The sequence below is a fragment of the Syzygium oleosum genome, unplaced genomic scaffold (assembly GCF_021117445.2).
Source record: "Syzygium oleosum isolate NSW1041296 unplaced genomic scaffold, Sole_v2.1 Sole_v2.02, whole genome shotgun sequence".
NCBI classification, from domain to species: Eukaryota; Viridiplantae; Streptophyta; class Magnoliopsida; order Myrtales; family Myrtaceae; genus Syzygium; species Syzygium oleosum.
In genome coordinates this window covers 3,320,916-3,347,529 of record NW_026607486.1, presented here as the reverse complement: position 1 = coordinate 3,347,529, position 26,614 = coordinate 3,320,916, and the positions used below count along the sequence as shown (strand labels likewise).

The 26,614-nt window shown below is 40.7% G+C and overlaps 2 protein-coding genes across 3 annotated transcripts; one reads left to right on the top strand and one right to left on the bottom strand.

The window, feature by feature from the left end:
* Nucleotides 1-1,140: 1,140 nt before the first annotated feature.
* Nucleotides 1,141-8,709, bottom strand: LOC115693611 (uncharacterized). Of its 2 annotated transcripts, XR_008815856.1 has the most exons (4): nucleotides 8,170-8,709; nucleotides 6,791-6,885; nucleotides 2,730-4,343; nucleotides 1,141-1,499 (listed from the first exon to the last, which is right to left on the bottom strand). XR_008815856.1 is itself a non-coding variant. In XM_030620633.2 (2 exons), exons 1-2 carry the CDS (start codon nucleotides 5,052-5,054, stop codon nucleotides 3,790-3,792), a joined length of 627 nt encoding a protein of 208 aa, XP_030476493.1. In that variant the 5' UTR covers nucleotides 5,055-5,152; the 3' UTR covers nucleotides 3,441-3,789. The 2 variants fall into 2 exon arrangements, 1 of the variants encoding a protein (XP_030476493.1); XM_030620633.2 differs by lacking the exons at nucleotides 1,141-1,499; nucleotides 6,791-6,885; nucleotides 8,170-8,709 and adding an exon at nucleotides 4,982-5,152 and having other exon boundaries at nucleotides 3,441-4,343.
* A 14,544-nt stretch (nucleotides 8,710-23,253) lies between these two features.
* Nucleotides 23,254-25,920, top strand: LOC115693614 (receptor-like protein 53). The gene has a single exon (XM_030620640.1). The coding sequence runs from the start codon at nucleotides 23,254-23,256 to the stop codon at nucleotides 25,918-25,920; it is 2,667 nt and encodes an 888-aa protein (XP_030476500.1).
* Nucleotides 25,921-26,614: the final 694 nt, after the last annotated feature.

Below are 26,614 nucleotides of genomic sequence, written 5' to 3'. Positions count from 1 at the left end.
GGGTTCTTTTTCGGATTTTCCCTTTTCGATTTCCTTTTTCACTATTAATTTTGTGGGTAATTTCTCAAAACCACCCCCCCCCCTTTTTCTCGTACGGTTTGCTCCCGAACTTTGAGAAAGTTGCGGTCCATGTTCGCGGCCGGCGAAGGGCAGAAGAAAAATAAAATGGAATAATTAAAAAAGTGGGAAAAATTGCAAACATTATACATCCACGTGAGCAATTTCATATTAGAATTGGCCGGAAAGTCTACACTAGCAAATTATCAAAAGGTTTGGGATTGCATAGAACAAATTTAAAAATTTATGACTGAATTGGCAGCCGTAAAATAAATTTGGGACTCTATTGGCAATTTTACTTGAGAAATCAGATACATGTCTAGATGGAAAAATATTTACATGAAAAGTTTAGCATTGACCCATAACTGTAGAAAAATTTATAGAGTTCGACTAGAGATTATATGACCAACCAAAAATTTTTAAGACACAATTACAACGCAAGTCCTAAATTTTATCCTTACCAAAAAAAAAGTCCTAAATTTTATTATGATAACACACTTGAGTGCCAAAACTTTCATCTCATTCCATCTTATTTGAGTCCTATTAATCTCGATAGTTTTAAGTGGACGGAAAGTAAATTTAGGGCTTAGATACCCGAGAAAGTTTTAGGATTCAAATCCATTATCATGACCTTTGTTAGGTTGACTTACAAATTCAACAATGAGGATACATGTCACCAAACACCGACAGAAAATTATGATCTACCTGTCCATAACACAACTTCGGAAATACACTTGCTATGTCTGGTTTGGTCCGTACATTGAACGTTGGGACAAAAGTACAATAAATCCGAAAATCCAGTGAATCAGCGCGTGGCACCTCGGGTCGCACTTGAGTATCGCGAAATCGGATAGCATATTATAGGCCCGGTCAAACTTTCAGTATTACAAAACGAAATAGTGAGAGCAGCAGTAGTAGACGTACAATTAGATCCGATCTATACTTTGGGACTTTGGAACCTGTAAACGAGTACTTGGAACCCCTAAATTCCAACGCACCCTCATACAGAAAAATATTTGGAATGAGCCATCAGGTCGCACATAAGAAATGAACAGCTATCATGAACGATGACAAAGTTAAACCAACCAATTCAGTAGGATCCCCACATTTCATTATTCATGCTATCATGATTATCATCAAAATGTTTACTTGAAAACATTCGACTTCGCAGAGGCCCGCCGCAGCCATTTCAAAAAGGCAGGTTTGCTCTGTCCACTCTTTGAATTAGATATTGATTCTGAACAAAGGGAAAGGAAGGTTATGGGGCTTGCATAATTTCAACAGAAATGCATACGCAAATCACAAGCACACACCGCGCGGGAAACCCACGTCAGGAAAATTGACACCATGTTTGACCACTGTATGAACATGCTTGCACCGTGACCATAGAAAATCTTATAGATCAGCACTGAAATGAAGTATCCGCGTCCAGATAATATTACCTGCAAACTATGGCCATATACACAATCATGATGGTTTTTTGTAAACACTCCGCAAAGATGAAGCACCAAGAATGCAACGTGTCTATAACAGCCAGACAGCAATAAGAAAAGTAATCTTTAGTATTTGGGGCAAGGCAAGTAGTACTTGGCCCGTGTCCTCATCGAGACAGTGAAAACATGAAGTCAACTCGACAACCGAGATTAAAAGTAGCTTTGTAAAGCATGTATGCAATATAAAAATGCAGAAGAAATATGCACATCAAATAACGGTCATAGTAGAGATCACAAATCTTGTTCTCCATTGCAACATCCATATGCAATATAAAAATTCAGTTAGTCACGTGATCATTCAATTTTGCCTGGTCATGTGCACCAGCAGTGAAACCCATGAAAACAAGAGGGCAGTGAGGGGCAAGAAATAACTGAGCTTTCATAGCTGATTAGATCCCAAGAAATATTCTGACACAGTGTCAATCTCCTCCTACCCCCTTGTGTCCCGCCCAACAAAAAAATGACACAAAAACCCAAATCCCATAAATAGAACAGCAAGAAATTGGAGAGAAGAGAAGGGAGGACACAAGAAAATGAAAAAAAGCATACAGATTAACGCTTCATATGAGAACCAGAACGAGGCAACAAGGTAGAATACAACATCTCATGTTAAAACAAAGCAAATGTGAAATTCAAATCGAACATCCAAATGTGGCATTTAGGAAATATGGTCACTGAAATAGCTACATGTAAGGGAAAAGTCTATGATGCAAATCAAACACGAAAAACAATGTCAAGTTATGAAGAAAAGTACGTAACACGACTGATGAGGACCTTCAATTGTCAAAGGCTAGATCTTGTGAAGTTTCATTTTCTTTTGCATGCACACAGGCGCATATGTTCGCTTGCGGTGGTGGAGCGGGTGGGTATGCATTGTGGATGGGTTGGTGGGAGGAAACATTAAGCGAAAAGGTTCAACACAATGTGAACCTTAAAAGCCTAGCCCCTCTAGCAAGGTGGGATCAGCGAGATGAAATCTGCAGCCTTAACACCCCTTGAGTCTATCACAAGAGAAACACCACTCTTTTAACAAGAAACCCACAGAAAGTCTACATCAGTTGAATGAAAGATGTTTGCATGTTCAAAGTCAATAGCACTTCTCTCCAGTATACACCTAGTGTGCGCAAGCGCATGAGAGAGAGAGAGAGAGAGAGAGAGAGTGAGAGGATTCAAACATACCTTAGTTTCCAAAGAGAAAATGTGCATTCGAACCATATGAGCAACTTCCTTCCTAATCAGAAAAGCATTTCCAAAGGGAAAGAGCCAAGATTTTTTCAACAAATAACTGCAAACAACACGAGAATGAACCTACATCACAATATTCTGAATTTTTACATGAAACAGAGACCAGTTTCCCTCAAAAGGTTCAAACTTCATACCAAGCAGCTATTACAAAAGGAGTGCAAAATGGATCAACTAATACTCAAGTCAACATTATCAGAAGGCTTCTCAAGCATTGTACTATTTGGCCTAAAAAATGGAACCAACCTTCCTGTGTGAATGTGAAGGCTTCTGCCGAATAGGACAGACAGAATAAGGCAACTAAAAGGTAGCACATCAAGCACCTGGACTGTGTGAAACAGAATAAGATATGCTGATATACATAAGCTATTCTGCATATAATTTAATTGATGATTTTCTGGCTTTCAACACTCAAAAGAAATAGATGAAAAGAGTAGAGAACTTACTGATATTTCAATCGCGTTTCCATTGATTCCAAGGAGAACTTTATCGATAAGGTCTTAAAATAAAGCAACTCCAAACAAGCAAAGCAAATTCCTAAGGCAAGACTTAGGAATATCAAGTATGAAGAGTTATGACCATTGACAACAAAGAATTCAATTTCAAGTCATCGTAATAACATCACAACAAGAAACAGACAGAAAAAAGTGAACAACAAGTTTAAGTCCTTTGTATCAGCGTGTGGTCCATAGCTCAAAAGAAAAAACATGATACAAAGCCTAAGAAATGGAAGAAGATACAAACAGTTCAAAATACTGACAAGACACATAATCATGACAATGTTTTGCTTGTGAGCAAATTCCCCTTTGCGATCCTCACTCATTCCTCCGGTGGTGAACTGACTGTGATCACCAAAATCGCACCGTGGAAGCAAGTGGTGCCTCCTGAAGGACGAGTAATAATAGCTAGATGCGCAGCTACACGCCTCTCGTGCACTAAAACTGGAAACGCTCCTCAGTAGTTGCCCTTTCGCGATTCTCAATCATTCCACTGGTGCTTAACTGACTGTGATCGTCAAAATCGCACCGTCGAAGCAAGACGTAGCAGCGCCGCCTTGGCAATAGGGTACCTTGTCCGGTGCCTTACATGCCACGAGGGATCCCGACGACTCTTCCAACATCCTCAGTCCCTTCGGACATTTGCTCAGGGGTATATCACAGCTAACAGGCGGGCACTTACCATCAGCACTCAGGAATTCTGCTCTAACTGCAAAATTATACCCAAATGGCCCACTGGCGGTTACAGTGCCGTTGTCATAATAAATCATCGTGGCCACGGGATTATCCACCGAAGTGCAGCCTTCATTAGGGCAATTGCCGCTGCTACACTCAATCAGACGACCCGACTCGTCCTGGGAACAGTCAGTGGCAAAAAATAGACAGAAATGGCTGTCCCGTTTGAAGGAAAGGCGGACGCTGCCCTTCGGGGGTACTGCCGCGAAATCCATGGTTGGACCGCCGGAACCTGCACCAACCACCCGAGGGAATATCGTATAGTTTGTTGTATTCACAACAACAAAAGTCACGTTATCAGCCAAAGACAGTGCTTCATCTGCATCACAAGCAGCTCGATATTTAGTTCAGGTTAAAAATTCAAATTCTAACAATAAAAAGCTTTCATTTCCTAATGGGTGCAGAAAAATATGTTCTTTTTCTCTAGAAGAGGTCTCCAAATCGATCTAAAAACGAATCGAACACGAGAAACAAAGAAAGATCTGGTGAATTGCCGATACCAGATGATTTCAGAGCCCGTCAATCATGGTAGTAGAGCCGACGCGCGACAACAAGCAGCACAAATTCGAAAAGCATTTCAGCAATTTCCAACCGACCATCTGATCAGCGGCGGAGAAGAAGAATCGAGGAGCGCAACAAAAAAGACCTACAAAATCCGACGAGAACGACAAGCAGTGGCAAAGCCATCATCGGCGATGCATTTCTTAATGGGTGCAGAAAAATATGTTCTTTTTCTCTAGAAGAGCTCTCAAAATCGATCCAAAAACGAATCGAACCCGAGAAACAAAGAAAGATCTCGTGAATCGCCGATACCAGATGATTTCAGAGCCCGTCAATCGTGGCAGTAGAGCCGACGCGCGACAACAAACAACACGAAAAGCATTTCAGCAATTTCCAACCGACCATCTGATCAGCGACAGAGAAGAAGAATCGAGAAGCGCAACAAAAAAGACTTACAAAATAGCACAAGAACGACGAGCAGTAGCAAAGGCATCATCGCCGTCATCGCCGATCGCCGTAGCCCCCTCATGATCCGCGCGAAAGGGCCACGGGCGTCGGAGAAATCGGCCGTTCTTCACCAGGGGTATTCGCAGGAAGAGGAGGAAGGCGTGAGCAGAGAAGCGTATAGATGAAGCTACTGTTTAGGCTTTCGGGGGTGAGAGAAGGTTTATATATTGGGTAGGAACCGCAGAAGCAAGAGTTGAAGGATGAAGAGCAATGTGTTTGGGGTGGTGGGCTCCGGCCCATCAATGGGTTCTCATCGATTCCCCCCCCCCCTGCTCTACGAATTTTCTGTTTTTTGGAAATCAATCCTTTTAGTCGGGTTAATTGGTTGGTGCTTTTATTTTAGGTTTCGGAAGTTGCGTTTGTCACTGAGGCCCAGCCCACCGCTGGGCCTCAATGACGGCTACGGCCCACAACCGTGGCCGTTCGCCCAGGCCCAATGACAGGCGGAAGAGGAAGAAGGAAAAGCAAAAATGAAAAGGAATAAAAGAAAAGGAATAAAATAAAAGGAAATATTAAGTATTAAAAATTCAAGAGAAGTAATTCCGGAAAGTGCTTTCAGCTTCTAAGATAGAAATTCACTTTCCTAATTATAAATTATACATGAACATATAAGAGAAAAAATAATAATAATAAAGTATTAAAATTTCGAGAAAAGTAATTTTGAAAAGTGTTTTCACCTTCTTGGATTCAAATACGTTCCACTCACCAACCGCAAAAACCCAACTTAATTCTACAGTCATGGTTACCTATTGTTTCTTGGGTCTGTTTATTTTTTTACCATAGTTTCGTTCCACTACTTCTTGTCCTAATTTTAATAAAACAAGAAATTGCGTTTTACTAACTCTAATAAAATCCATAAAAGAAATTAATGTAACTATTAATATATTTATTGCATCCGGTACATATGGTTTGTTTATAAGAAAAATACTTTTCGGAAAATTATTTTTCAAGAAAATATTTTTTCCTTTTCGGGTTAGGGAATTTATTTTCCTAACTTTAATCATCTATATTCTATTTGACCATAAATATCTTTCCGTTGACTGATTATTTTCAACAAACCAAATGCGTAAAAATCCGAAAAACTTATCCGTGAAAAATTCTTTTGTTAAACAAACACACCTTTAGGCTCCATTTATTTCACGAAAAATGAATAATTTGGAAAATGTTTCTTTAAAAATCATCGCCTATATTGCGTACATAAATGTTTTTCCCTCTCTATTTTTATTTCTTTCTTTTTTTTTTATCCGTGGAGTCCCCAAGATAAGAGCGTGGAAATGGAATGTGAAAGCTTATCAATTGTGCAGTTCATTTCAGGTGAAAGCCAAAGCCCATGGGCCTTGCAAAATTGTGATTGAAAACTGCCGAACGTAGTTAGCCCAAACCAAAGAAGTGAGCGTGCATCATTGCCCACGCGGGGCCAACCAGCTAGCTGATTGGGTTGCCAAAGCCCATCGCAAGAAATCCCTCCCTTCTAATTGGTCGTGTCATCCCCCCTTCGCCTCTCTGGAATATGTTGTGTTCCGAGACTCATCCATCATGTTTCGATGTTTTGCGACAATGAATGAAATAGTCTTTTCGACCCCCCCAAAAAAAGTTATTTCAGGTGATACGAGTGGTCTTTTTAGAAAAGCTTTCGACAGACTATTCATTCTTCGCGAAATAAAAATAGTCTTAATTCAAACACCGATGCTCGTGGGATTGATAAAGAACAAATTCCATGAGAGTTATAAGAGAGGAGGAGCATGCCGAACGGAGTACCTAATTATTGTTCCTCGGAAAGTCCATGAAAGACCGGAGTTGTAGTGCAGATGTTCCAAGCGATGCCGTTGGCCTTTCTAATTTGGTTCTCAAACCTGTAAAAGAAAACGGGACTATGGATGAATCTACCATGCAACCAGGAACTGTATTATTAAATTATTAATAATACGACCGAAATAACAATTATTTAGATAAATACAAAATGACTAGTGAAATTAGTGTGAGATTTGATGGGATCACTGCCAACTGTTCTAAAAGCTTAAGCTATTAGATAAATGCGTGGTTTAATATTTAACTATTCTAACACTCCCATTCACGCTTAGTCCGATCTTTTTGCCCAGTACTAAACATGAACATATTTAATTGGGGAAGGTAAATAGGTCCTGGAAAGATTTGAACTCAAAACCACCTGCTTTGATACCATGTGACATTTGGTGGGACCACTGCCAACTGTTCTAAAAGCTTAAACTGTGTTTACAACATCGTGAATAAAGCTATACATGATTATGAAGTTTTACATAATGATAATGAGACGAAGCAATTACTCCTATGCTAATTATTATTTCACGTATATTTAGAATAAAGCAAAAAGCATATATTATCAAGTCACTATAATTCATTACATCAGCTATTCATTTATATGATAGTAATTTACTTACGATTTTGATGAACTACAATAACGACGCATGTGATTATGTAAAGAATAGATACCATTACTTATGGACCGTTTTTATACACCTTATTCAAATATATATATAAAAGAGGCGGTCAATAGCACAAATAATCCCAAACCGGTACACACATACCACAATTAAATCTCAAACTAATGTACTCGTGCCGCTTTTACCCAAAACTAATTTTCTTATCACAAATCCAAAATCGGTACACTTGTGACAAATCTATCCTCCATTAGCTTTCGTCTAATATCCATGTTAGTTTGATAACACAGAAAGACACGTGGCAAATAAACTGCTTGTGGAAGTCAGATCTTAAAAAAAATGAATTGAGGTTGGAAAATTTGCTATCTTTTACCTAAAGCTCCCTTACGTTCCAAGAATCATCCAACCTCCCTAACTTTGCCTCGATTTGCGCTAAAACATTGGTGGATCTGTCGCGGAAATTAATTTTGGGATAAATATGACACAAATATACTAGTTTTGGGTTATTTGTGGTAATAACCATGCATCTCTAGAAAATTAAGTGAGATTGAAAATTTTGCTAAAACCGAATATGGTAATATTAGCAGAAGAAAAACCACGGTGAGATGCACGTAAAGGAGAATGGAACCCCAGCCTCCAACATGAAGCAAGCAAACAAGACACTCAGCTCAGGACCGAAAAAAAAAACACAAGACACTCAGCTGATAAGACATTACTAACCATAAAACAAAAAACGAACAGGCAGCTAACAAATGGTGCGGTTGAAGCCACAGTTTAAGGCAGAAGCTCCTGTTCTCTTATCTTTCACGTGCGGAATCTGTACGAATGCCGTTTTTGGTCGTCGGAGTGCTGGAGTCTGCTGCTGCTGGCTGCTTGCTGCTCTTCCTCCTCCAATACTACTCCTTCCATCCCTATACGGAATCTCCGATTCGATTTGCTCTCGCGACCGAGGAGGGATGTTAACGTGAAAGATACAGAGGCGATCCAGAGGAAGGAGAAAAATAATGCATAGGCCGGCCCCTCCACTTCACCGTGAGGCCGGCGGTTCTGGGTCCTCTTCTCTCTATCCATTGAATCATTCGCTCCTCTCTCTCTCTCTCTCTCTCTCTCTCTCATTGAAGACGTCTGTGTCTTCTCCCTTCACTGTAAAGAACGAAAACTCTCTCCCTCGCGTGGCGCAGTTGAGCGCGAGGAGGAGGCGCTTTAGGGGTTTGCCCTGGGGGGGGGACCTTCCATGGTTTCCACCGTGACCAAGCTCTCGCTATCATCCCTTGCAGAAAAAATTACGTAGGAAAGGAGAGATGGAGTGCTTCGTTCTGGGCGCACGGTAGCTATGAGAGGAGACAGATGACGGAGAAATGCTTATGTTGTAAGCCAACAAAAAGAAATAATAAATAATTAAAAATTATTGTGGGGCCCATTCTTTTAAAAATTTATGGGACCACCTTTTTAATTGACGGAGTTATCAAGTCTTTTTCTGTCAGGGACACGCGAAATGAATTTTCTTTTTATTTTTTTTTGTGGGTCAATGCGAAGTTTGTTTTTTTATTTTTATTTTTTGGTTTAAAAAACGCGAAGTCGAGTAGCTGGGAATCATTCCCATTGGGCGCAACCGAAAGATGAAAAAGAACAACCACGGGAGCGCTAAGCACGCCATGTGAGGGCGACCCTGTGCCCGAGGCTACGCTCTGTCATCCGCGCGAGCTCTTCAAGGCAAAACATTGTGCTCACGTTCTCACACCTTGGCAAAGCTCACCTTCGACTCCAAATACGCATATATTCCAGCATCGACGAGTCTGTTGCGGAGGTTTGATCCGTGAAAGTTTTGTGAGTAGTTTTGCCGCCGAAGCTCAGGAACACGCCGTGATTGTTACTTTCCCATCGGAGCGGAGGACAAACGAGACGCTCCCGTACCATGTGCTTTTCGACGATTGCTCCTTTTGTTGTCCTCGACAAAATTGGATGGGAGCAGGGAGACGCGTTTTCCATTTTTTACTCTTTCAAATAACTCATGATTCTGGAACGGGTCTCTCTGTTAATTATGAATTGGGTCGCCCAAGAAGATGTCCTTGCAGAGTCCGAGTCTTTCGAGAAAATATTAAGCAAGTGAAATACTCCACGTCGGCAATGCATTGAACCATTTCGCGACCAAGAATCAAGTATGGAACGCCAAGGCCGACCGAGATCCGAGGTCACCACCAAGGCAGTCGCGACCTCAATCAGAGGGTCTCCATGTCCGAATGGCGACCTCGACGAGGTCGCCCATGGCGTCGGCGGCCTCGATCCCTCGTCGCGACGCAATGGGGCGACCTCGGATCGGATCGAGGCGCAAGTCGCGGTGGCGTGCCTTCGCGCGGGACAGAGAATTAATCGGCAAAGAGACGGAGCACAGCGAACCACTCCTTGGCCGGATTCCACCTTCCCAGTTTGATTTTTGTTTTCCCCTTTGTTAGTTTGTTGAAGATTTCGTCGTCTCCCTGAATTTTTGTTGAGCACGCAAAGTTAAGAAGAAGAACCTGTGGAGGTTTTGATTAGAGGACACTAGGAATTGGAGATCCTTCGTCAAATCCCGTAAATGAACGGAGAGCTGTGCTGCGGAGTCGAACTTGAGAGAGAGAGAGAGAGAGAGAGAGAGAGAGAGAGAGCGGGGCAAAAGAAGAGCAACGAGAGAGAGGGGGAGAGAAAACGGGGAAAGAGAAGAGAGAGAAGACAGTGGGCCCGGATTTTGCCACCTGTCATGCACTGAATGGCCCAATGCATTGACGGGAGTATCTCTCACGCCTAATATTTTCTCGTCGTTTTGAGCAGCTTTTACTTCAAGTTAACGCATCGATCAAGAGAAATGAAACGGGCAAACGAAAATAAAGAATGACCGGGAAGTATTCGTTGCGAAAAAGGCGGAATCAGACGTCGCACCCGGTGACACGCTACTATCCTTTTTTCCTGGTCGACAGCGTTTCTTTTGGTCGAGAAAGGGATGCCTTACTCTTTTTTTTCTTTTTTTTTGCGGTCAAAAGTGATACGTTGCTTAATTACCTACTCTTTGGTGAGAGAAAAAGACAGGCGGGCGGCCGTCCTTGCAAAAGTATGCAAAAAAGAGAGGAACGTCCCGTCGCGTTCCTGTCAATTTCACGCCAAAAAGGACGTCCCGTTGCGTTCCGGTCTTTGTCTTGTCAATTGTTTAGCTGGAAAGTGACGCAAACGGTCCGGAACTTTAACCCAATAAATGATATATTTTTAAAATTTTAAATTTATTTAATATAATTCATAAATTTTTTATGCGTGTTTAATATAATCCATAAATTATATGAAAATGTTCAATGTAGTCATTTCATTAATTCAAGTTCAGTAACTATATTTAATACGTACTAAAAATCCATGGATCATATTGAACAAAGTAAAAATTCATTAACCATATTGCATATTTGACTAAAATTTAGGACTCTTTGTGTCATTGTCCTTTGTTTAGCTCTTTCTCGTTGATATATTATAACTTTTTTTTGGGGCCACTCTTTACATTGTTTCACATATAAAAAGACCAAGTCTTATTATATTGTTTCAGGTCTTATTATCATTATTATTATTATTATATATATAAAGACCAAGTCTTATTATATATATTGTGTCAAGTTTTATTATATATATAATAAGACCAAATTGAAAATTCCAAGTCTTGTTATTTATATAATAAGAACCAAATTCAAAATTTCAAGTTGTGTTTATGGGCGCCAAACCCAACTAACTTTCCCCGTCTAACAATTCATTTACTTTTTAGAAAGTGGGAACTCCCTTTATCACTTGTCGTACCGGACATATAGCAGTATATTATAAGTGTTGCTTTTTTTCCTTAGCCTATAATTTTTTAGAGAAAGCAAGCCGTAGCGGGAAAAAAAATTAGAGTAATTTCAATTGATTATCATATTGGAATGTAGTTTTGGCATATATGTATTGACATGTGTATATTGGTGCTGGTGAAACTGCGAAACAATTGAATTGATTTAAGGTGATGGCGTGTTGCGCATTAAGAAAAAACTAGAATTTAACATTAAAAACAGATGATTTATATCGTACCCTCTTGACGTAAAAATGAAATTTTCGCATGCGGCTTTATCTACGCTTGATTCGATGGGCGGCATGAGAGTAAAAAATCTTCAAATCGAGGGTGGATAAGATCATTTGCGCGATATGTTTTTAAATCGACGATGCATACGATGACGTGTGCTCTAACTTTTCTTCAAAAATATTGTTGGGCCCGACAATGGTGCCGGGAAAAAAAGATGTTGGGGATCGAATTATAACTTTTTCAATACCCAACTCATGTGCGATAATTATTAAGACAAATGAATCCTTTTAACTTATAGCATGGACGGCGCAGCGTTAAAGAGCCTTCTATTGTTGTTCCATCGGTGCGATGTTAACAAGTGATGCGACTTTTGTCTCGTTCTCTGAACCTTACGTGCTAAGCTGCGTAGTGGTGAAGCGAATGCTTTGGCATCTTTTAATGAGCGATTTCAAATCAAAGAGATGCTTTAGCGTTCGATACGTCCGATGCCAGAGCTAACTACAGGGCGACCTAGCGACGAGGCCATCAAAATGATATCATATAGTCTTCTCGTAACGTTGCATCCGGACCGGTTGCTCGTCACGACGTGTCGAAATCTAAAAGGCGATGGAACTTACCCAAACGGCCACTCCCTCATTTGTCACGAGATTCCAAAGCCCCCTCCTTTCTCTCTCTCTCTCTCCCCCCTCCTTACTCTCTCTCTTCCTCCCCTCTCCCGTGACCTCTTTTGGTCCCCTCTCTCTCTCTCTCTCTTGCTAGGGTTCTGGGAAATGAGAAGTGAAGAGTGAAGAAGAAGAAGAAGCTGCCATCACACAGGGATAAAAACAAGCGAAGAAGTCAACGGAGACAGAACAACCGATCATTTCCATCTGTTCACATCAGTGAAATGGAGATAGAAACTCGATTAAGATGTCGATTCAAACGCGGGGCTTGGAAATGAGCCGAGAATTTTGGTTAACTTTGCTTTTTGATAAAGCTAGAGAGAGAGAGAGAGAGAGAGAGAGAGAGAGTAGCGTGCACTCCATAAATGATGATGAAGTCTAGTGGGGCCCATCAACCAAGAGAGGTAACGGGGAGAGTAACGGAGACCGAGTAACGGAGCGGAGAAGAGAGGAAGGAGGGGACTTTGGAATCTCCGGACAAGTCGGTCCCACAAAGTGGGAGTGCGCGCCTACCCAATATATTCTCACTCAAATGAAAGAGGATCCCAAAGAGTTGGGGAAAATTCAAAAGGACGTCCCGTTTCTTTAGTCGAGTTAGTCAAAGAATCCGATTGGGAAATTTATTGGGAAGCCACCTAACGACAGCTCAGGCGTTGGCCCCGACAAAGATGACCAAGCAACTTGACCAAGACTTTAAAGCTGGTCTTTAGTCGTTGCAGCGGGTCAGGATACTCGTTTTCCTCGATGTCCGTCCGAGCACCCTTCCCTGATACGCGCAACGCCAGACTTCATGCGCCAGTGTCCGTTTTTCTTATTAGAGGGTTGAATCCTCCCCGATGACTTCTTGTTGTCCGGGCTCTAGAGTCTTTAGATCATTTATGTCGTTGTAAAACTTCACGGGATCAACTAATTTTTTCCTTTCCAGTAACTATCTCGTGACGAAAATCTTGTCTTAACCTGACAATTGAGGAACAGCTCCCGTTGTCAAGATAATGATTTTAACACGCCGACGCCAGCACGCCCGGCTCCTAAGTTGAAAGAAAAGTTTTCTTCCCTCGTTTCAGGGTATGCCCCCGAATTTTACATTCTGGAGTGCAAACGAAGCGATTTGAACAACTTACTCAGGTCCGGCATGTCTCCCGTCATCAAGATAATGATTTTAGCCTTATAGTAGGGTTGGCCAACCACTAAAATGGCTAGAGGACCAGGCATTGGATTCGTCTGGCTTTCTCAAAGTACATCTCGGGTTTTGCGCAAGGACCGCGCATGAACATCCTATATTAATAATTGATTCGGTTTTATCTATAGAGTGAATACCAAGAGAAGTCATTTGGCATTCTCTGCGAAATTTCGGAAAGTGTCGTGCGGGATAGAGGAAGCTCTTTGTGTCTCTCTCATACTTATTCCCCCTCCTCTTTCTTGTTCTTGAATTCTCCACTTGGGGGAATCGGGATATAGTGAAACCGTCTCGTTCTTAGGCTTTGTTCGTCTTGCGGTCTAGAAAGTCGTTTTTTAAGAAAATTGCAATATTTTCTAATGTTTGACTAAAACTCGAAAATGAATTGGAAAATATTTTATGCCGTTTGATATGGATAATCGGATTTGATTTTCCTTCGTGCACTGATTTTAATAAAATTCATATTTTCTTTTTAAAAAAATTGACTTTTTAATTATTTTTCCCTTTTCTCTTTCTTTTTTTTATTTTTTCTATTTTCCCTTCTTCCCAAGCCCGTTGCCGACTATGGTGATGGCCGGCGGCCGGCCGTAGGCGAGCTCGAGCCTCACCATAGGCCAATGAGGCTCCACCTCGCCAGAGGTTAGCGAGGCACCAGATCGGCAAGTTCGAGCCTCACTGGCTAGGTGGCGAGGCTCGAGCTCACTTGTGGCAGGTCGTCAACTGTAGTCATGGCCGGCGATCGGTCGAAGAAGAAGGAAAAAAGCAAAGAAAAGAAAAGAACAAAAGAAAAAGAAAAAGAAAAGGAAAAAGAAAATAAATAATTAAAATTTTGACTTTTAAAAAAATAAAAACAGTAAAAAATAACTAAGATGAATGCACAAGGGAGAACATGCTTGGTCTGGGTGAAAGAAAGAGGAGGGAAATTGAAAAGAGGAAATCATTTTCTCCACTTTTAAAGGTGTTTTTTTCCATTGACGGAAAATGTTTTCTTTGACTCATTTATTTTCTGTAAACTGAACGCCGAGAAATCCGGAAAATATTTTTCTAAAAGATTTTTTTCACGAGACAAACGGAGCCTAAATGTTTCAAAGTCATCTCGGCAATGCTCATTTGAACAAATGAAATACATATTTCACTTTTCGATTTACATCATGTTGAGTTGCGTCCTGCGCGATTTTACTTGAATATCAAGCTAACAACCAACTCAACTCATTCCAATGCATGCGAGTGGGGCAGGTATTGGTGGTTTACTTACTGTAATATTTGGTATTTTATTAAGTGTCGGTTGTTTGGGATTCAAATTGGATTCGGTTTAATGTAATCAGCGTTTGGTCAACTCGAGTTGGTTCAGATCGATTTTCGGGGACAGACCGATTTCTTCGAGTCTGAATTTGTCACGTTCGATCTTAATATGAAATTACTAGACATACCATGTGAATTGCTCGGTTATTGTAAATTATTTTTGAATGAGAAATTTGGGTTTCAAATGAGTTAGTCGAGTCAAAGAAGAAACATTGAAAATTGAATCACCGATTTTCCTCGTGGAACTTTCTTTCCAAGTGTCTTTGTGGAAATTTGATCCCTTTCCCGTTTCTTCTTCTTGCTGAATTCACCCCTTTCCCCGTTTCACAATTCTCTAATCTCCAAATCACTTGTGTGACCACAATATTTCCAAGAAAAAACTGATGAAGGTGTCAACACTCGGGTATATGAGATTTTTTTATAATGAACCTTCAAGTATATTTGTTGAGTAACTAATGACAAAATTTTTTAACGACCTATGTGTTTAGAAATAAGTAAAAACATGAGGTATTTGTTTACTTTCTGGTCAAAATTTCAAGTATTATCCAAATCTCAAAAAATTATGAAGTAAATATATGTAAATTTACGTATCAATATTTATAAGTTGGGAAAGTTCTGGGCGTTTTACATTAGAAAAACACAAACTGCCTCTTGTTGTAAAATTTAGATTAAGCAAAAAGCATAAACCTATCCAAACACACTCTAAGATTACTGAAATTGAACTATTCCATGTAATATGTCCTTATCTAGTATTCCAACGCCCATTAATATGAACCAAATTGTAATAATGCCGTATTACAATTTAATGGAGCCGAAACAAGTATGTCTTAAATCAACGGTAATCAAACAAAAGAATCTTCCGTTCGGGAAGGAAAGAGCAAAAGATTCTTCGGCAAGACGTCAAATCCAAAATTAGTGGTCAACAAGGAGAAAGTGTTAGGAGTTATGTTAGGAGTTTGCACATTATAGGCAATAACAAAGAATGATAAATAAACGACCCCATCTTATAAACTAATAGAAGTAAAATAATCGGTGTGTGCTTCCGGACACTCGTCGTATTGAAAAGTCATGAATGTGTAGTCATTAATGAGGAATTGCACCGAGGGGACTTACAACAAACTTCTAGTCAGTAACGGGTTCAATCACTCTCTGAGATCGATCATTTTCTTTTTTCTAGGGTGTTTGCATGCATTATAATTCAACAGCATAGGGGTATAGACCCGGCTCCTTGGAGTCATATAGAATACTATGGAAGCCCTGTAAGCCGACTATATCCAGGCTTTTAGCCTATACACGTGATCTTGATACAAAACAGTTTACACGTAGAGTGACTTCTAATTCCCATTGTCTACCCTTGCGCTGAGTTTGGTGGTCCAGATTGGATAATTTGTTATCTTGTCCAGTGTTTGGGGACATCTTCCAGTCCAGATAAAATGACGAACAAGAAATCCGGGATAGGGAGTGAAATAAGTCCGAATTGGATAAGGAAAATATATGAAGGGAGAACTTAACAAAATGAGAAGAACGAGCTGTTGGTTGTTGCTTGTGAAGATCAATTGATGAGCAATTTGCAATACAAATTAGGTAAAGGAACAACAGTCGTATGTATATGCTACTTTTGGGAATGACAATCCACAATGTAAGGCCATTTCACATCATAAAAGAACTAGAATGTCCAAACAAACCTCAACTTTACGCAAGTTTGCAATAGAACATGCCATCTAGCCTTATGTGCTTCTCAGAAGACTCGTCACTCGAGCAACAGCACTAGCACATAAAAGCGTAGGGAAGCACCGCCAATGCGCGACAAGCGATATGGTCTAGGGGCAGTCTACATCCTCGTGAAGATATTTGCTCCATTCACCTGAAACTCCCCAGCCCCCTCTCTCGATCGCAGTCTCAAATCTTCGAATCAGTTTCGCTGTGCAGAGGAGACGCTGGGGGTCATCGTCTTCGATCGTGGCTACCTCTGTAGGTGGCCATAATTCCTAGATCTAGGGTTTTCCTTTTCGGTTCTTTAATTTAATTGATTATTCTAATTTTCAAATTTTTAATAATTTAATTTTTATTTAGTTTTCAATCTTATCTTGAACTGTACCAAACACTCGATAGGATTATATATGTCCAGGAGAATTACCAAGAAAGTCTTAAATATATTGTAATTGTGCCAATTCAGTCCTAAATATTTTTCAATTTAGTCCAAAACTTTTTGCATTTGTATCAATTCAGTCCATCTGGCTAAAATCGCCGACATGGACGCCGGCCGTACTATGTGTTGCGGTCGGTGCTGACGTAGATAATTTTTTATAATATTTTAATATTTCTTTCGAATTTTTTTTCCTATTTAAAATTTTATTTCTCTTTTCTTTTTCTTCCCTTTTTCCTCTGGCTTGCAAGGGCGACCTCGCTCGCCCTTGGCAAGGCTCGCTAGATCTGGCAAGGTCGAGCCTTGCTGGCTAGAGGAAGAAGGGAAGAAAAAAGAAAGAGAAAGGAAAGAAAAAAAAGAAAAAAAGAAAAAAATAATTTGAAAAAATATTAAAATATTATTTAAAATTATCCTTGTCAGTGTTGCCCGCACCACGTAGCATGACTGACGTCCATGATAATAATATCTGGCCAAAATTAGCCAGATGAACTGAATTGACATAAATGCAAAAGATTTAAGAATCAATTGGCAAAAAAAAGGGTTGATGACTGAATTGGCTTAATTGCAATAGATTTATGACTTTTTTGGTAATTTTTCTGATATGTCCACATTCACTATCCGTAGGATTTTTTATCTTATTTTATCCTATAGCATCCCAATCCTTGTCCCAATGATCAAAAGCGGCCTTGGATTTTCCTTTATCAAAGTATCTAAACTGCTCCATTATAGGGCCTTTTGGAACAGTTGTGGCTAGACTATGGCTGTGCTATGTTGTGCTGAGAAATAGTGTGATTTGTGTTTTTGATGATACATGTTTTAAAGTTGCAAAACCTAAAAGTTAGATGGGGCATCTTCTTAAAGCTGATGGAATTTTGCTTTTGCTATGGAGGTGTTGCGGCTATAAGATACTTGTCAAACAGCTTATAAGTGTCGCAACATTCTTTTTCAAAGGTTAACATGTTACAAGAAAATTGTACCAAATACACACGCGGTAGTGTTGGAGAAAATTGATTTGCGGGTATATAAAAAAAAAAAAATTGACGAAAATTCGTGTATGTCAAGACAATTTGAAATTCAGATGATTGGGGAGTGGCTTTGATCATTCTTTGGTTCCTACTCGAGCATAAAATGCATGAATGGGGTTTGGATGAGTGCAAATTCTATGAATCTAAGTGTGACGAAAAGTAAGCATATAAAAGAAAATTACAAGGAATTGACAAGAAGTAAAGGGGAAAAATATCAAAAAAATCATAAACCTATTATATTAGTATCAATTTAGTTTTAAACATTTTTACATTGGTACTAATTGAGTCTATCCGGTCAATTTAGGCCGGAAATTGTTAACGTGGATGCCGAGCTTCCTAAGTGGCACAACTAACGCTGACATTGATAGTTTTTTTAATTGTTTTTAATTTTTATTAATTTTTTCCTTCTCTTCCCTTTGGTTTGTAGCCAATACTCAGCCATGGCCAGTGACAAAGGGTTGGTGAGGGCATCGTGGCCATAGGCGAGGCCGGCCCTCACCGAATTTGGCGAGGGGTGTCCTCACCCAGCCCTTGTCAGCCCTCTCATTGGCGATGGTGGCGAGGGGACCCTGTGGCAAGGGTCCCCTGCCGGATCTGGTAAGGGGCAGCCTTGCCCAGCCCTCACCAGTCCTTGCCCTCCTCAGCGATCTTCGCCGGCTGGTGACTAGTGACAGGAAATAAGGAAAAAAGGAAAAAAGAAAGAAAAAAAGAAAAGAAGGAAAAGAGAAGGAAAAAAAGAGGAAAAAATTAATAAAAAAATTTGAACAAAGTATTTAAAAATTAAACAAAATTTCCGCGTCAGTGCTAGTCGTGACACATAGGGCAGTTACAGTCCAAATCAGTAATTTCCAACCTAAATTGGTCGGATGGACTGAATTGGTACCAATGTGAAAATGCTTAGGATTAAATTGGTCTAATTGAAAAATTTACGACTGAATTGGTGCCAATGAAACGGGATTAAAACTTTTTTGGTACATTTTCAAAAAGTAATGTGTATAAAAAAGAAAATTACAAGGAATTGAAATGCATCAAAAGGAAAAGTGAATGGAAGTAAAAAGGTTTAAGAAATGGAAAGGTCCAAGATGTGTTCCTGTGTTTTTCTCTCAATAGAAATTCTATTTATGTACTTGCTGCCAGATGAAGAATTTGAGGATTTGCCTTACCAAAAAAAAAAAAAGAATTTGAGGATTTGCATGCGAGGCAAGCGCGAAAACCATCCCTCACTTCTCGCCACATCACTCGCACGTTGCACACCGCTTCCACTTCGGGCAAATTACCATTTCCCACCCTGTTTTCTCAGTGTTGTTGCAATTTATCCCCCCAATATTTCAAATTTATTGCAAACCATCCTGATGTTTTCAACTCGATCTCAATGTGCCCCTAGCATTGCTCTGGCTACATCATCACGCGACCCATCATCGGTGAGAACTTGAGGGCAAAATCATCCTTCCAGAACGAGAATTAGAATTATATATTTCACCTAAGGTCAACTTGGGCTATGCCACCCCCAAAAATGACTGATCCCTCCCTTGCTCAACACAACTATGGGCCCGTTTGGTTCGGCTTTTCAAATGCTATTTGGGGGAATGCAAATACATTTAAGTGAAAGTCACTTGGGGAAATGCAAGTGGCGTTTGGTAAAAAAAAATTTGTTAAGCTACTTTGGCCTAAGTAGTGTTTGGTAAATTTTTTTTTGCAAAGGGCTTTGGTAATTTTTATTTTTAATATTTCTGTTTTGCCCTTGTTACCGTTCATCTTCTTCACCAAAATGTGACCGGCGAGGGCGGATCTGGTCAGCGAGAGCGGATCTAGGCGGCGAAGTGCCAGTGAGGGGCCGGCAAGGTTGCCCTACCCCAGGCGACGGCACCTTGGCGGTCGCCCGACCCCAGGTGGCCTTCGCTTGGGGCGGGCGACCTCGCCGGCCCCTCGCTAGCACTTCGCCGCCCAGATCCGCCCTCGCCGGCCCTTCATCGACCATCCTCGCGGTGAAGAAGATGAACAGTAACAAGGGCATAATCGGAATATTGAAATTTGAGTGAGGGCAATTTGGGAAGAGAAAAAAAGGTTTCAGCATTTGTGGAATGCCAAAAGCCCAAAGCTGGTCTTGCTAGCTTTCGACTTTATGGACTCGAAAAGCTGAACCAAACAGGGCCTATCTCTTTGGCTTGACAGTAGTGTTCCAGAAAAAAAGAATATACGAATCATTGACGATTGCTAAAACGACTGTCACTTCACCTAACATAGCAATATTGTCAATTACCATCGGCCATCACCACCCACTCCTCTCTCTCTCTCTCTCTCTCTCTCTCTCTCTCTCTCTCTCTCTCTCTCTCTCTCTCTCTCTCTCTCTCTCTCTCTCCATTAGTCCTTAGATAATGCTTCAAATTGATTTACAAATAACCTCAATGTCATTTCCTTTAAATAAGTCTACTAGAGTTACAATATATATGGATGATTCTCCTCTAGTATCAGAAGGGAGAGATGGGTTTCGTATATAATAGAGTAAGGATCTATTCAAAAAGAATTTGCATAATGTCTGATCGTTAGAAATGTATCGTTTCATTTCCTTGTGTCATTTCATTTTTCGGTAATTTCAGCTAAGTTATCATTTTACAATATTGCAGGGGAAGATCATAACAAAGTTCAAAACGTTAAGGGACACATTGCAAATATTTTACACATCAGCGGTCAATTTGTTAGTATATGGAAAATCTAAGAGCAAAATAAAATTCTCCCAAAATTTATTGTACATTTGTGTGCCCCTCAAGTGAGGACCGTCTAGTCACTTGAGAGCACGTGGTTGACATTTTGACAAGAATTTGGTGGAAGGCAATGTCGTATACATTGGAATCGATTTGAAAAGATCATGGGGATTTATACCAAATTGACATACTGGTGGGTAAGTTTTTTTTCTTTATCAGAAAAAGGACTTCTCATTAAACTAGTTCAAAGTTGGAAAGGTCCAAGAGATAGGCGTCATTACATAATAACTCCCAAAGAGCAAGGGGAGGGGAAGGAAACCCAATCCGGAGGTAATGCATTTTTCCGGTGGGTTTTAGCGACCCAGTCGGCAACCGAGTTGGCCTCTCTAGGGCAATACAAAATATGAACTTTAGAGAGAGTGAGCAAAATTTCCTTACATTTCCCAAGTGGCACATTGGCTTCCCAAGTGAGTTGGTGAGGGCACGTGAGAGCGTGGACCAAGACCAGGAAATCAGTCTCCACTTCAATCGTGTCTTGCAGCGGAGAGAACAAGCCATTGCAATGACCCTAAAAACCTGTGAGGCGAATAGTAATTTTTCGCTTCCACTTCTCACAACATCTCATTACTTCTTGCAACTCCTTTAAACTTCTCGACCCTTTATCCTCTTGTCTTGCCACTTATCTTGCAATTTTTCCTTGCTTCTACGACTCAAAGTTTGTTTGGTAAAGCTGTAACCGTGATGTGGCTGTACTATGCTATGATGCATAGAAATGCATGTGTTTGGCAAAGCATCTTTTAAATGTAGAATGCTGTGACTACGATTAACTAATGCATTTGACAAAAACTGTTATGGATTGCTGCATCTATCCAAATCACAGTAAAAAAAAAAAAAAAAACCCTACTATGTTGTCGTAGAGTTGTTACTAACGTTTATGTCTGTATTTTTTTTTTGGTCGGAAGTTTATGTCTGTATTATTAAGACTTTTTCCTGTACCATTTTCACCGGCCACATAATGATAATAATAGCAGCGATATAATATTAGTGATAATGCCGTTTATTGTTTAATATAATTATCATTTTATATGTTTTGTCGTTATTATTGTTGTTGTTATAAGATTAACACGGTAATGAGGTATTCAAAAATGTATTTGACGACAAGAGAAAAAAAGTAGGGTTTTTGCATGAGTATTTTTGTCATAATAAAACGTTTTTTAAAAGGTGTAAAAGTCCCAACACTTCAAAACTGCTAAAGACAAGTTTGTGGAGACTGCTGAAAAAAACCTTCGGTTGCGAGGGCGATGTAGCTGCGAGATTCTTGCTTCTCCGAAAGTCAAAGCATCTCGTTTAACAACCTGTGAAGTTACCGAAAATATTGTATGAACAAGTCAGAATTCTTTAAGGTCTCTTGGTCCAAAGGGACGTTTCCAACCACTACCTTTGGTCCAATCTATCAAACTGAGAATATTGATTCCGTTTGATTTGATCAGGTCCAGCTTTGTACTGCTCACCATTTTCTTTCTGACAGGCCCCTCCTACATGAATATTGGATTATGAAACTTTGACTTCTGCCTATAAAAAAAGTTGAATCAACGTCCAATACAGTGACATCTCTTGGGAGAGATTCCTCGAAGGCACGAAAACAGCGGAGAATGACGAGACATCGTTCGGATTTCCCAATTAGAACCCTCCTAATTGTCAACATTTTTTTGTTTATGCGAACTTCAACAACCCAAAATTTAGATCCATATGCATACGTCCCTGGTTTTGGTTAAGCCATCTATGTCATGGCAACTTCGGCCCATGCATGACTATTCAACGCAAGTCACATCGGGCGTCATCATTTCGCATGCAGTTCTAGAGTGACTGATGCAAGAACAACCACGTAAGCATTTGTCAAACTTCTAGTCCTGCGTTGTTAAATAAAGCCCTGTTGGCTAGCAGCTCGCAAGTCATCAGAAACTTGTTATTTTCTAACGATATATGCCATAAACGAGAAGATGCAAGCTCTTTCTGCTTGGTAAAAAACATAAATCGATCCATTTCTATTCTCGAGGTTAATTCCCAGAAGCAAGTAACGTGTAATGATAATTTCAGGTTGGACGAAAGGTGTTCTATTACTTAACAATGACCTCTGCAACATTTCATGGCTCATCCATCTGTAGGATTATCTATAGTATTTTGTGGAACAATCGCCTCTTGCAATTTTCCAATATTATAGACAAATGCCATGTTGCGTTTCACGCTCGAAGATCCTGAAGGTGATTTAATTTCGACTCATCAACAACGAATCACATGCTTGGAATGAGCACAGTTGACAAAGACAAGGATAAATAGCTTATCGGTCTCTTCAAGATCATACGAGGTTGCAGAAAACTAAGGAGGAATTTCCTAGTTATTGCAGATCAATGTCTCAACCAGTAAAGAGAAATCTTCAACAAAGACCTGCTAGTCCATGAAAAATCTCTAAAATTTTAACCTGACACTTTCCAAACACCGGTATATAAGCCATCTCCGCCGAATGTTGATACTGCAGCCAGCATATGCATTTCACTCTAAATAAAAATGGAATGCTCCATAGGATCTTGTCTGATTATCCTGTTTTTGTTCCCTTTCCTCATTCGAATACAAGCCCTCAACTCACAGTTTTTCTCTCCTTCCTCTCTAAGGGCAGCAGCGCCCTGTCGTCCTGATCAGATGTCTGACCTGCTTCAGTTCATGAACGCAATGGTGCCGAATAATTCGACATCCTTCTTCTGTCAAACGGATGGCATTTGGCTCAGCAAACCAACGATGCTTTCCTGGAATGCTGACACGGATTGTTGCTCGTGGGCCGGAGTCACATGCGATCAGATGACAGGTCATGTGATTCGCCTTGAACTTGGCTGCCACCCCCCGAACTTTAGCTGCTACTCTTCTGCTGGGTCTTCAAACAGCACTGAACTATCTACATTGGGTCCGCTCACTCTTTCTTCGTCTCACAAAGCAGAAAGACCATCAGGTTCGAATTCAAACACGCTGCTTCAAAATTTGACCAAGTTAAGAGTCCTCACTCTCGATGGGTTAAACATGTCTGGCATTGACGTGAGTCACTTAATGAATCTCTCTCCATCTCTGGAAGTCCTCAGCCTCAGTTCCTGTAAATTGCGTGGCATGTTAGCAGCAAAAATTTTCCTTTTGCCAAAGCTGACATGCCTCGATTTATCAGGCAACAAGGAGCTCGCGGGTTACTTACCCGAATCAACTTGGAATAACTCTTTGAAGATTTTGGACTTGTCCTCCACAGGCTCCTCTGGAGTGTTACCAGAGTCCATGGGCGACCTGCATTCTCTGGAGATCCTCTGTCTACACCAGTGTAATTTCACTGGCTCTATTCCATCGTCACTCGGTAACCTAACACGACTCACTAGATTGGAACTCTCATTCAATGAGCTTAGTGGTCAGGTTCCTCCAACTCTGTCAAACCTTGATCAGCTCACGCTGCTCGATCTCTCCTCCAATAATCTCATAGGTCCAATACCTGATGTCTTCGACAACAAGACACAACTTCAAAAACTGCTTTTCTCGCATAACCTCTTCGCAGGCATTATTCCTCTGAGCATAAAGAATCTTTCCCAACTAGCCCAACTTGACATTTCCAATAACCTCATTGGTGGATCTATACCATCATCACTGTTCTCTCTTTCATCCTTGAAGAGCCTAGACCTCAGTAACAATAGGCTCAGTGGTCAAATCGGCGAGTTCCTCGGTGCACCCTCATTAGTCCATGTTGACCTGAGTGGTAATCAGTTGTGTGGCTCAATCCCGAGCTCGATTTTTCAGCTTGGGAACCTCACTGACTTGAGTATCTCAGCAAATAACCTGACCGGCGTTTTAGACCTACAATTGCTCTCAAGACTCAAAAGTCTCACGAATCTCGATCTTTCAGACAACAATTTGTCAATGAGCAATAGCAAATATGTCGAGCATGACATGCCAAACCTCTCAAAGGTCAGACTTTCTGGTTGCAAAATTACTGAAATCCCTGCATTCTTGAGAAATTCAACCAGCGTGAAATATATAGACCTGTCGCACAACCTCCTCACTAGCTTCGAACAGGTTCCATGGAAAATTCTTATAATCCTTGACCTGCATTCAAACTTGATCCAAGGGCCGCTTACACCTCCATCACTCCCAAACTCTCTTCTCGTCTTCTCGCTAGCTAGCAATCAATTGACTGGTTATATCCCTGGTTCTATTTGTGAAATGAAGGACCTCCAAATTCTTGACCTCTCTCGTAACAATTTCGTTGGAATGATCCCTCAATGTCTAGGGAACATTAGCAATGGCCTCTCAGTGTTGGATCTGCAAGAAAATGGACTTTCCGGCACAATCTCACTCACATTTGGCGAATATGCTGTCCTGAAAAGTCTTCACCTCAATGGAAACAAATTAGAAGACCGGTTGCCGCGCTCTCTAATCAATTGCAAGCAACTTGAAGTGCTGGATCTCGGCAGAAACAAGTTGAACGACACTTTCCCAATATGGTTGGAAACACTTCCTAGCCTGCGGGTCTTGGTCTTGCGATCGAACAAACTTCACGGCTCCATAGGCAACCCCGGCACCGAATTTCCCTTTCTGCAGTTGCGGATTCTCGACCTTTCCTCCAATGAGCTCACCGGTCCTTTGCCCAGCGCCTACTTTGTAAACCTGAAAGCGATGATGTCGACTGATCAGGATGGACCGGGGTTGCGATACATGGACCAAGCTTACTACCAGGATTCCCTGATTGTGACGATGAAAGGACAAGACCTGCATTACGAGAGAATCCTTGCAATCCTGAGTACCATTGATCTATCAAGCAACAAGTTCGAGGGAATGATTCCTGATGTAATAGGAGAGCTAGGATCACTCAAGGGGCTCAACCTTTCTCATAATAATCTCAAAGGCCATATACCATCATCTTTGGGGAACCTTTCCGAGCTTGAATCGTTGGATCTTTCTTCAAATGAGCTTAGCAGGACGATACCAAGCAAATTGACGGCTCTCACATTTCTAGTAGTCCTAAATGTCTCTTCCAATCAACTAACAGGACCGATTCCTCGGGGCAACCAATTCAACACGTTTCCACCCGAATCATACGGTGGGAACCCAAGATTGTGCGGGTTTCCATTGTCCAAAACTTGTACTAGTTCCTGGGCGCCGGGGGCGCTTCCTGTCCTGCCTAAAGGCGGGGTTCACTCGTTCTTTGCAGATTTTGTCGAGCCAGAGGCCGTGGAAATAGGATTAGTATGTGGCATAGTGCTCGGAATGGTCATGAGTAACTTGCGATATCTTAGATCTTTTCGGCGAGCAAGAGGGAAGTCAGCTAGGAAACATAGTTCTCCAATGGGGCCTCGAAACTGCACGACATAACAGCTGTGGCAGCTGACTAGTGTTGCAGTAAAAAAAAGATTAAAAGTGCAAAGCAGTGTTGCTCGATCGTGTGAATCGTTCACACGAATCGTGAATCGTAGGACTCTGTAAAAAGTCGTGGAATAACTCCAAAAATTAATATTTTATGCAAAAAAAGTTAGTTATCTGTAGCAAAAACACATGAAAAAAATGATAACCGTAAACCCCATCCAAGCCGTGGCGATGAGCCTGCATCGTCGTCGCTCACCGGAAAAATCAATACCGGTGACTCAGTTCAAGCGGAAGAGCAACGTTAGAGACATAAACAGGTGTCGTCGTACACATAATTCGCGAGGCTATTTCACAAATTACAAGTTATAGAGACTCAAAAGTTAAGGGAAAAGTGCCAAAAAAGTCCTAAACCTTTTGTATTGGTGCCAATTTAGTCCTAAACTTTTTTTTAGTGCCAATTCAGTCCTAAACCTTTTGCATTTGTGTCAATTTAGTCCTAAACCTTTTTTTTATGCCAATTGAGTCCTAAACCTTTTACATTTGTACCAATTCAGTCCTAAACCTTTTGTCTTTGTGCGAATTTAGTCCTTCCGGTCAATTTTGGCCGGATTTTGCTGACGTGGACGCCGACTGGCCGGTCACCGGCGCTGACGTGAACAACTTTAATAATATTTTAATATTTTTTTTTGAATTTTTATTAATT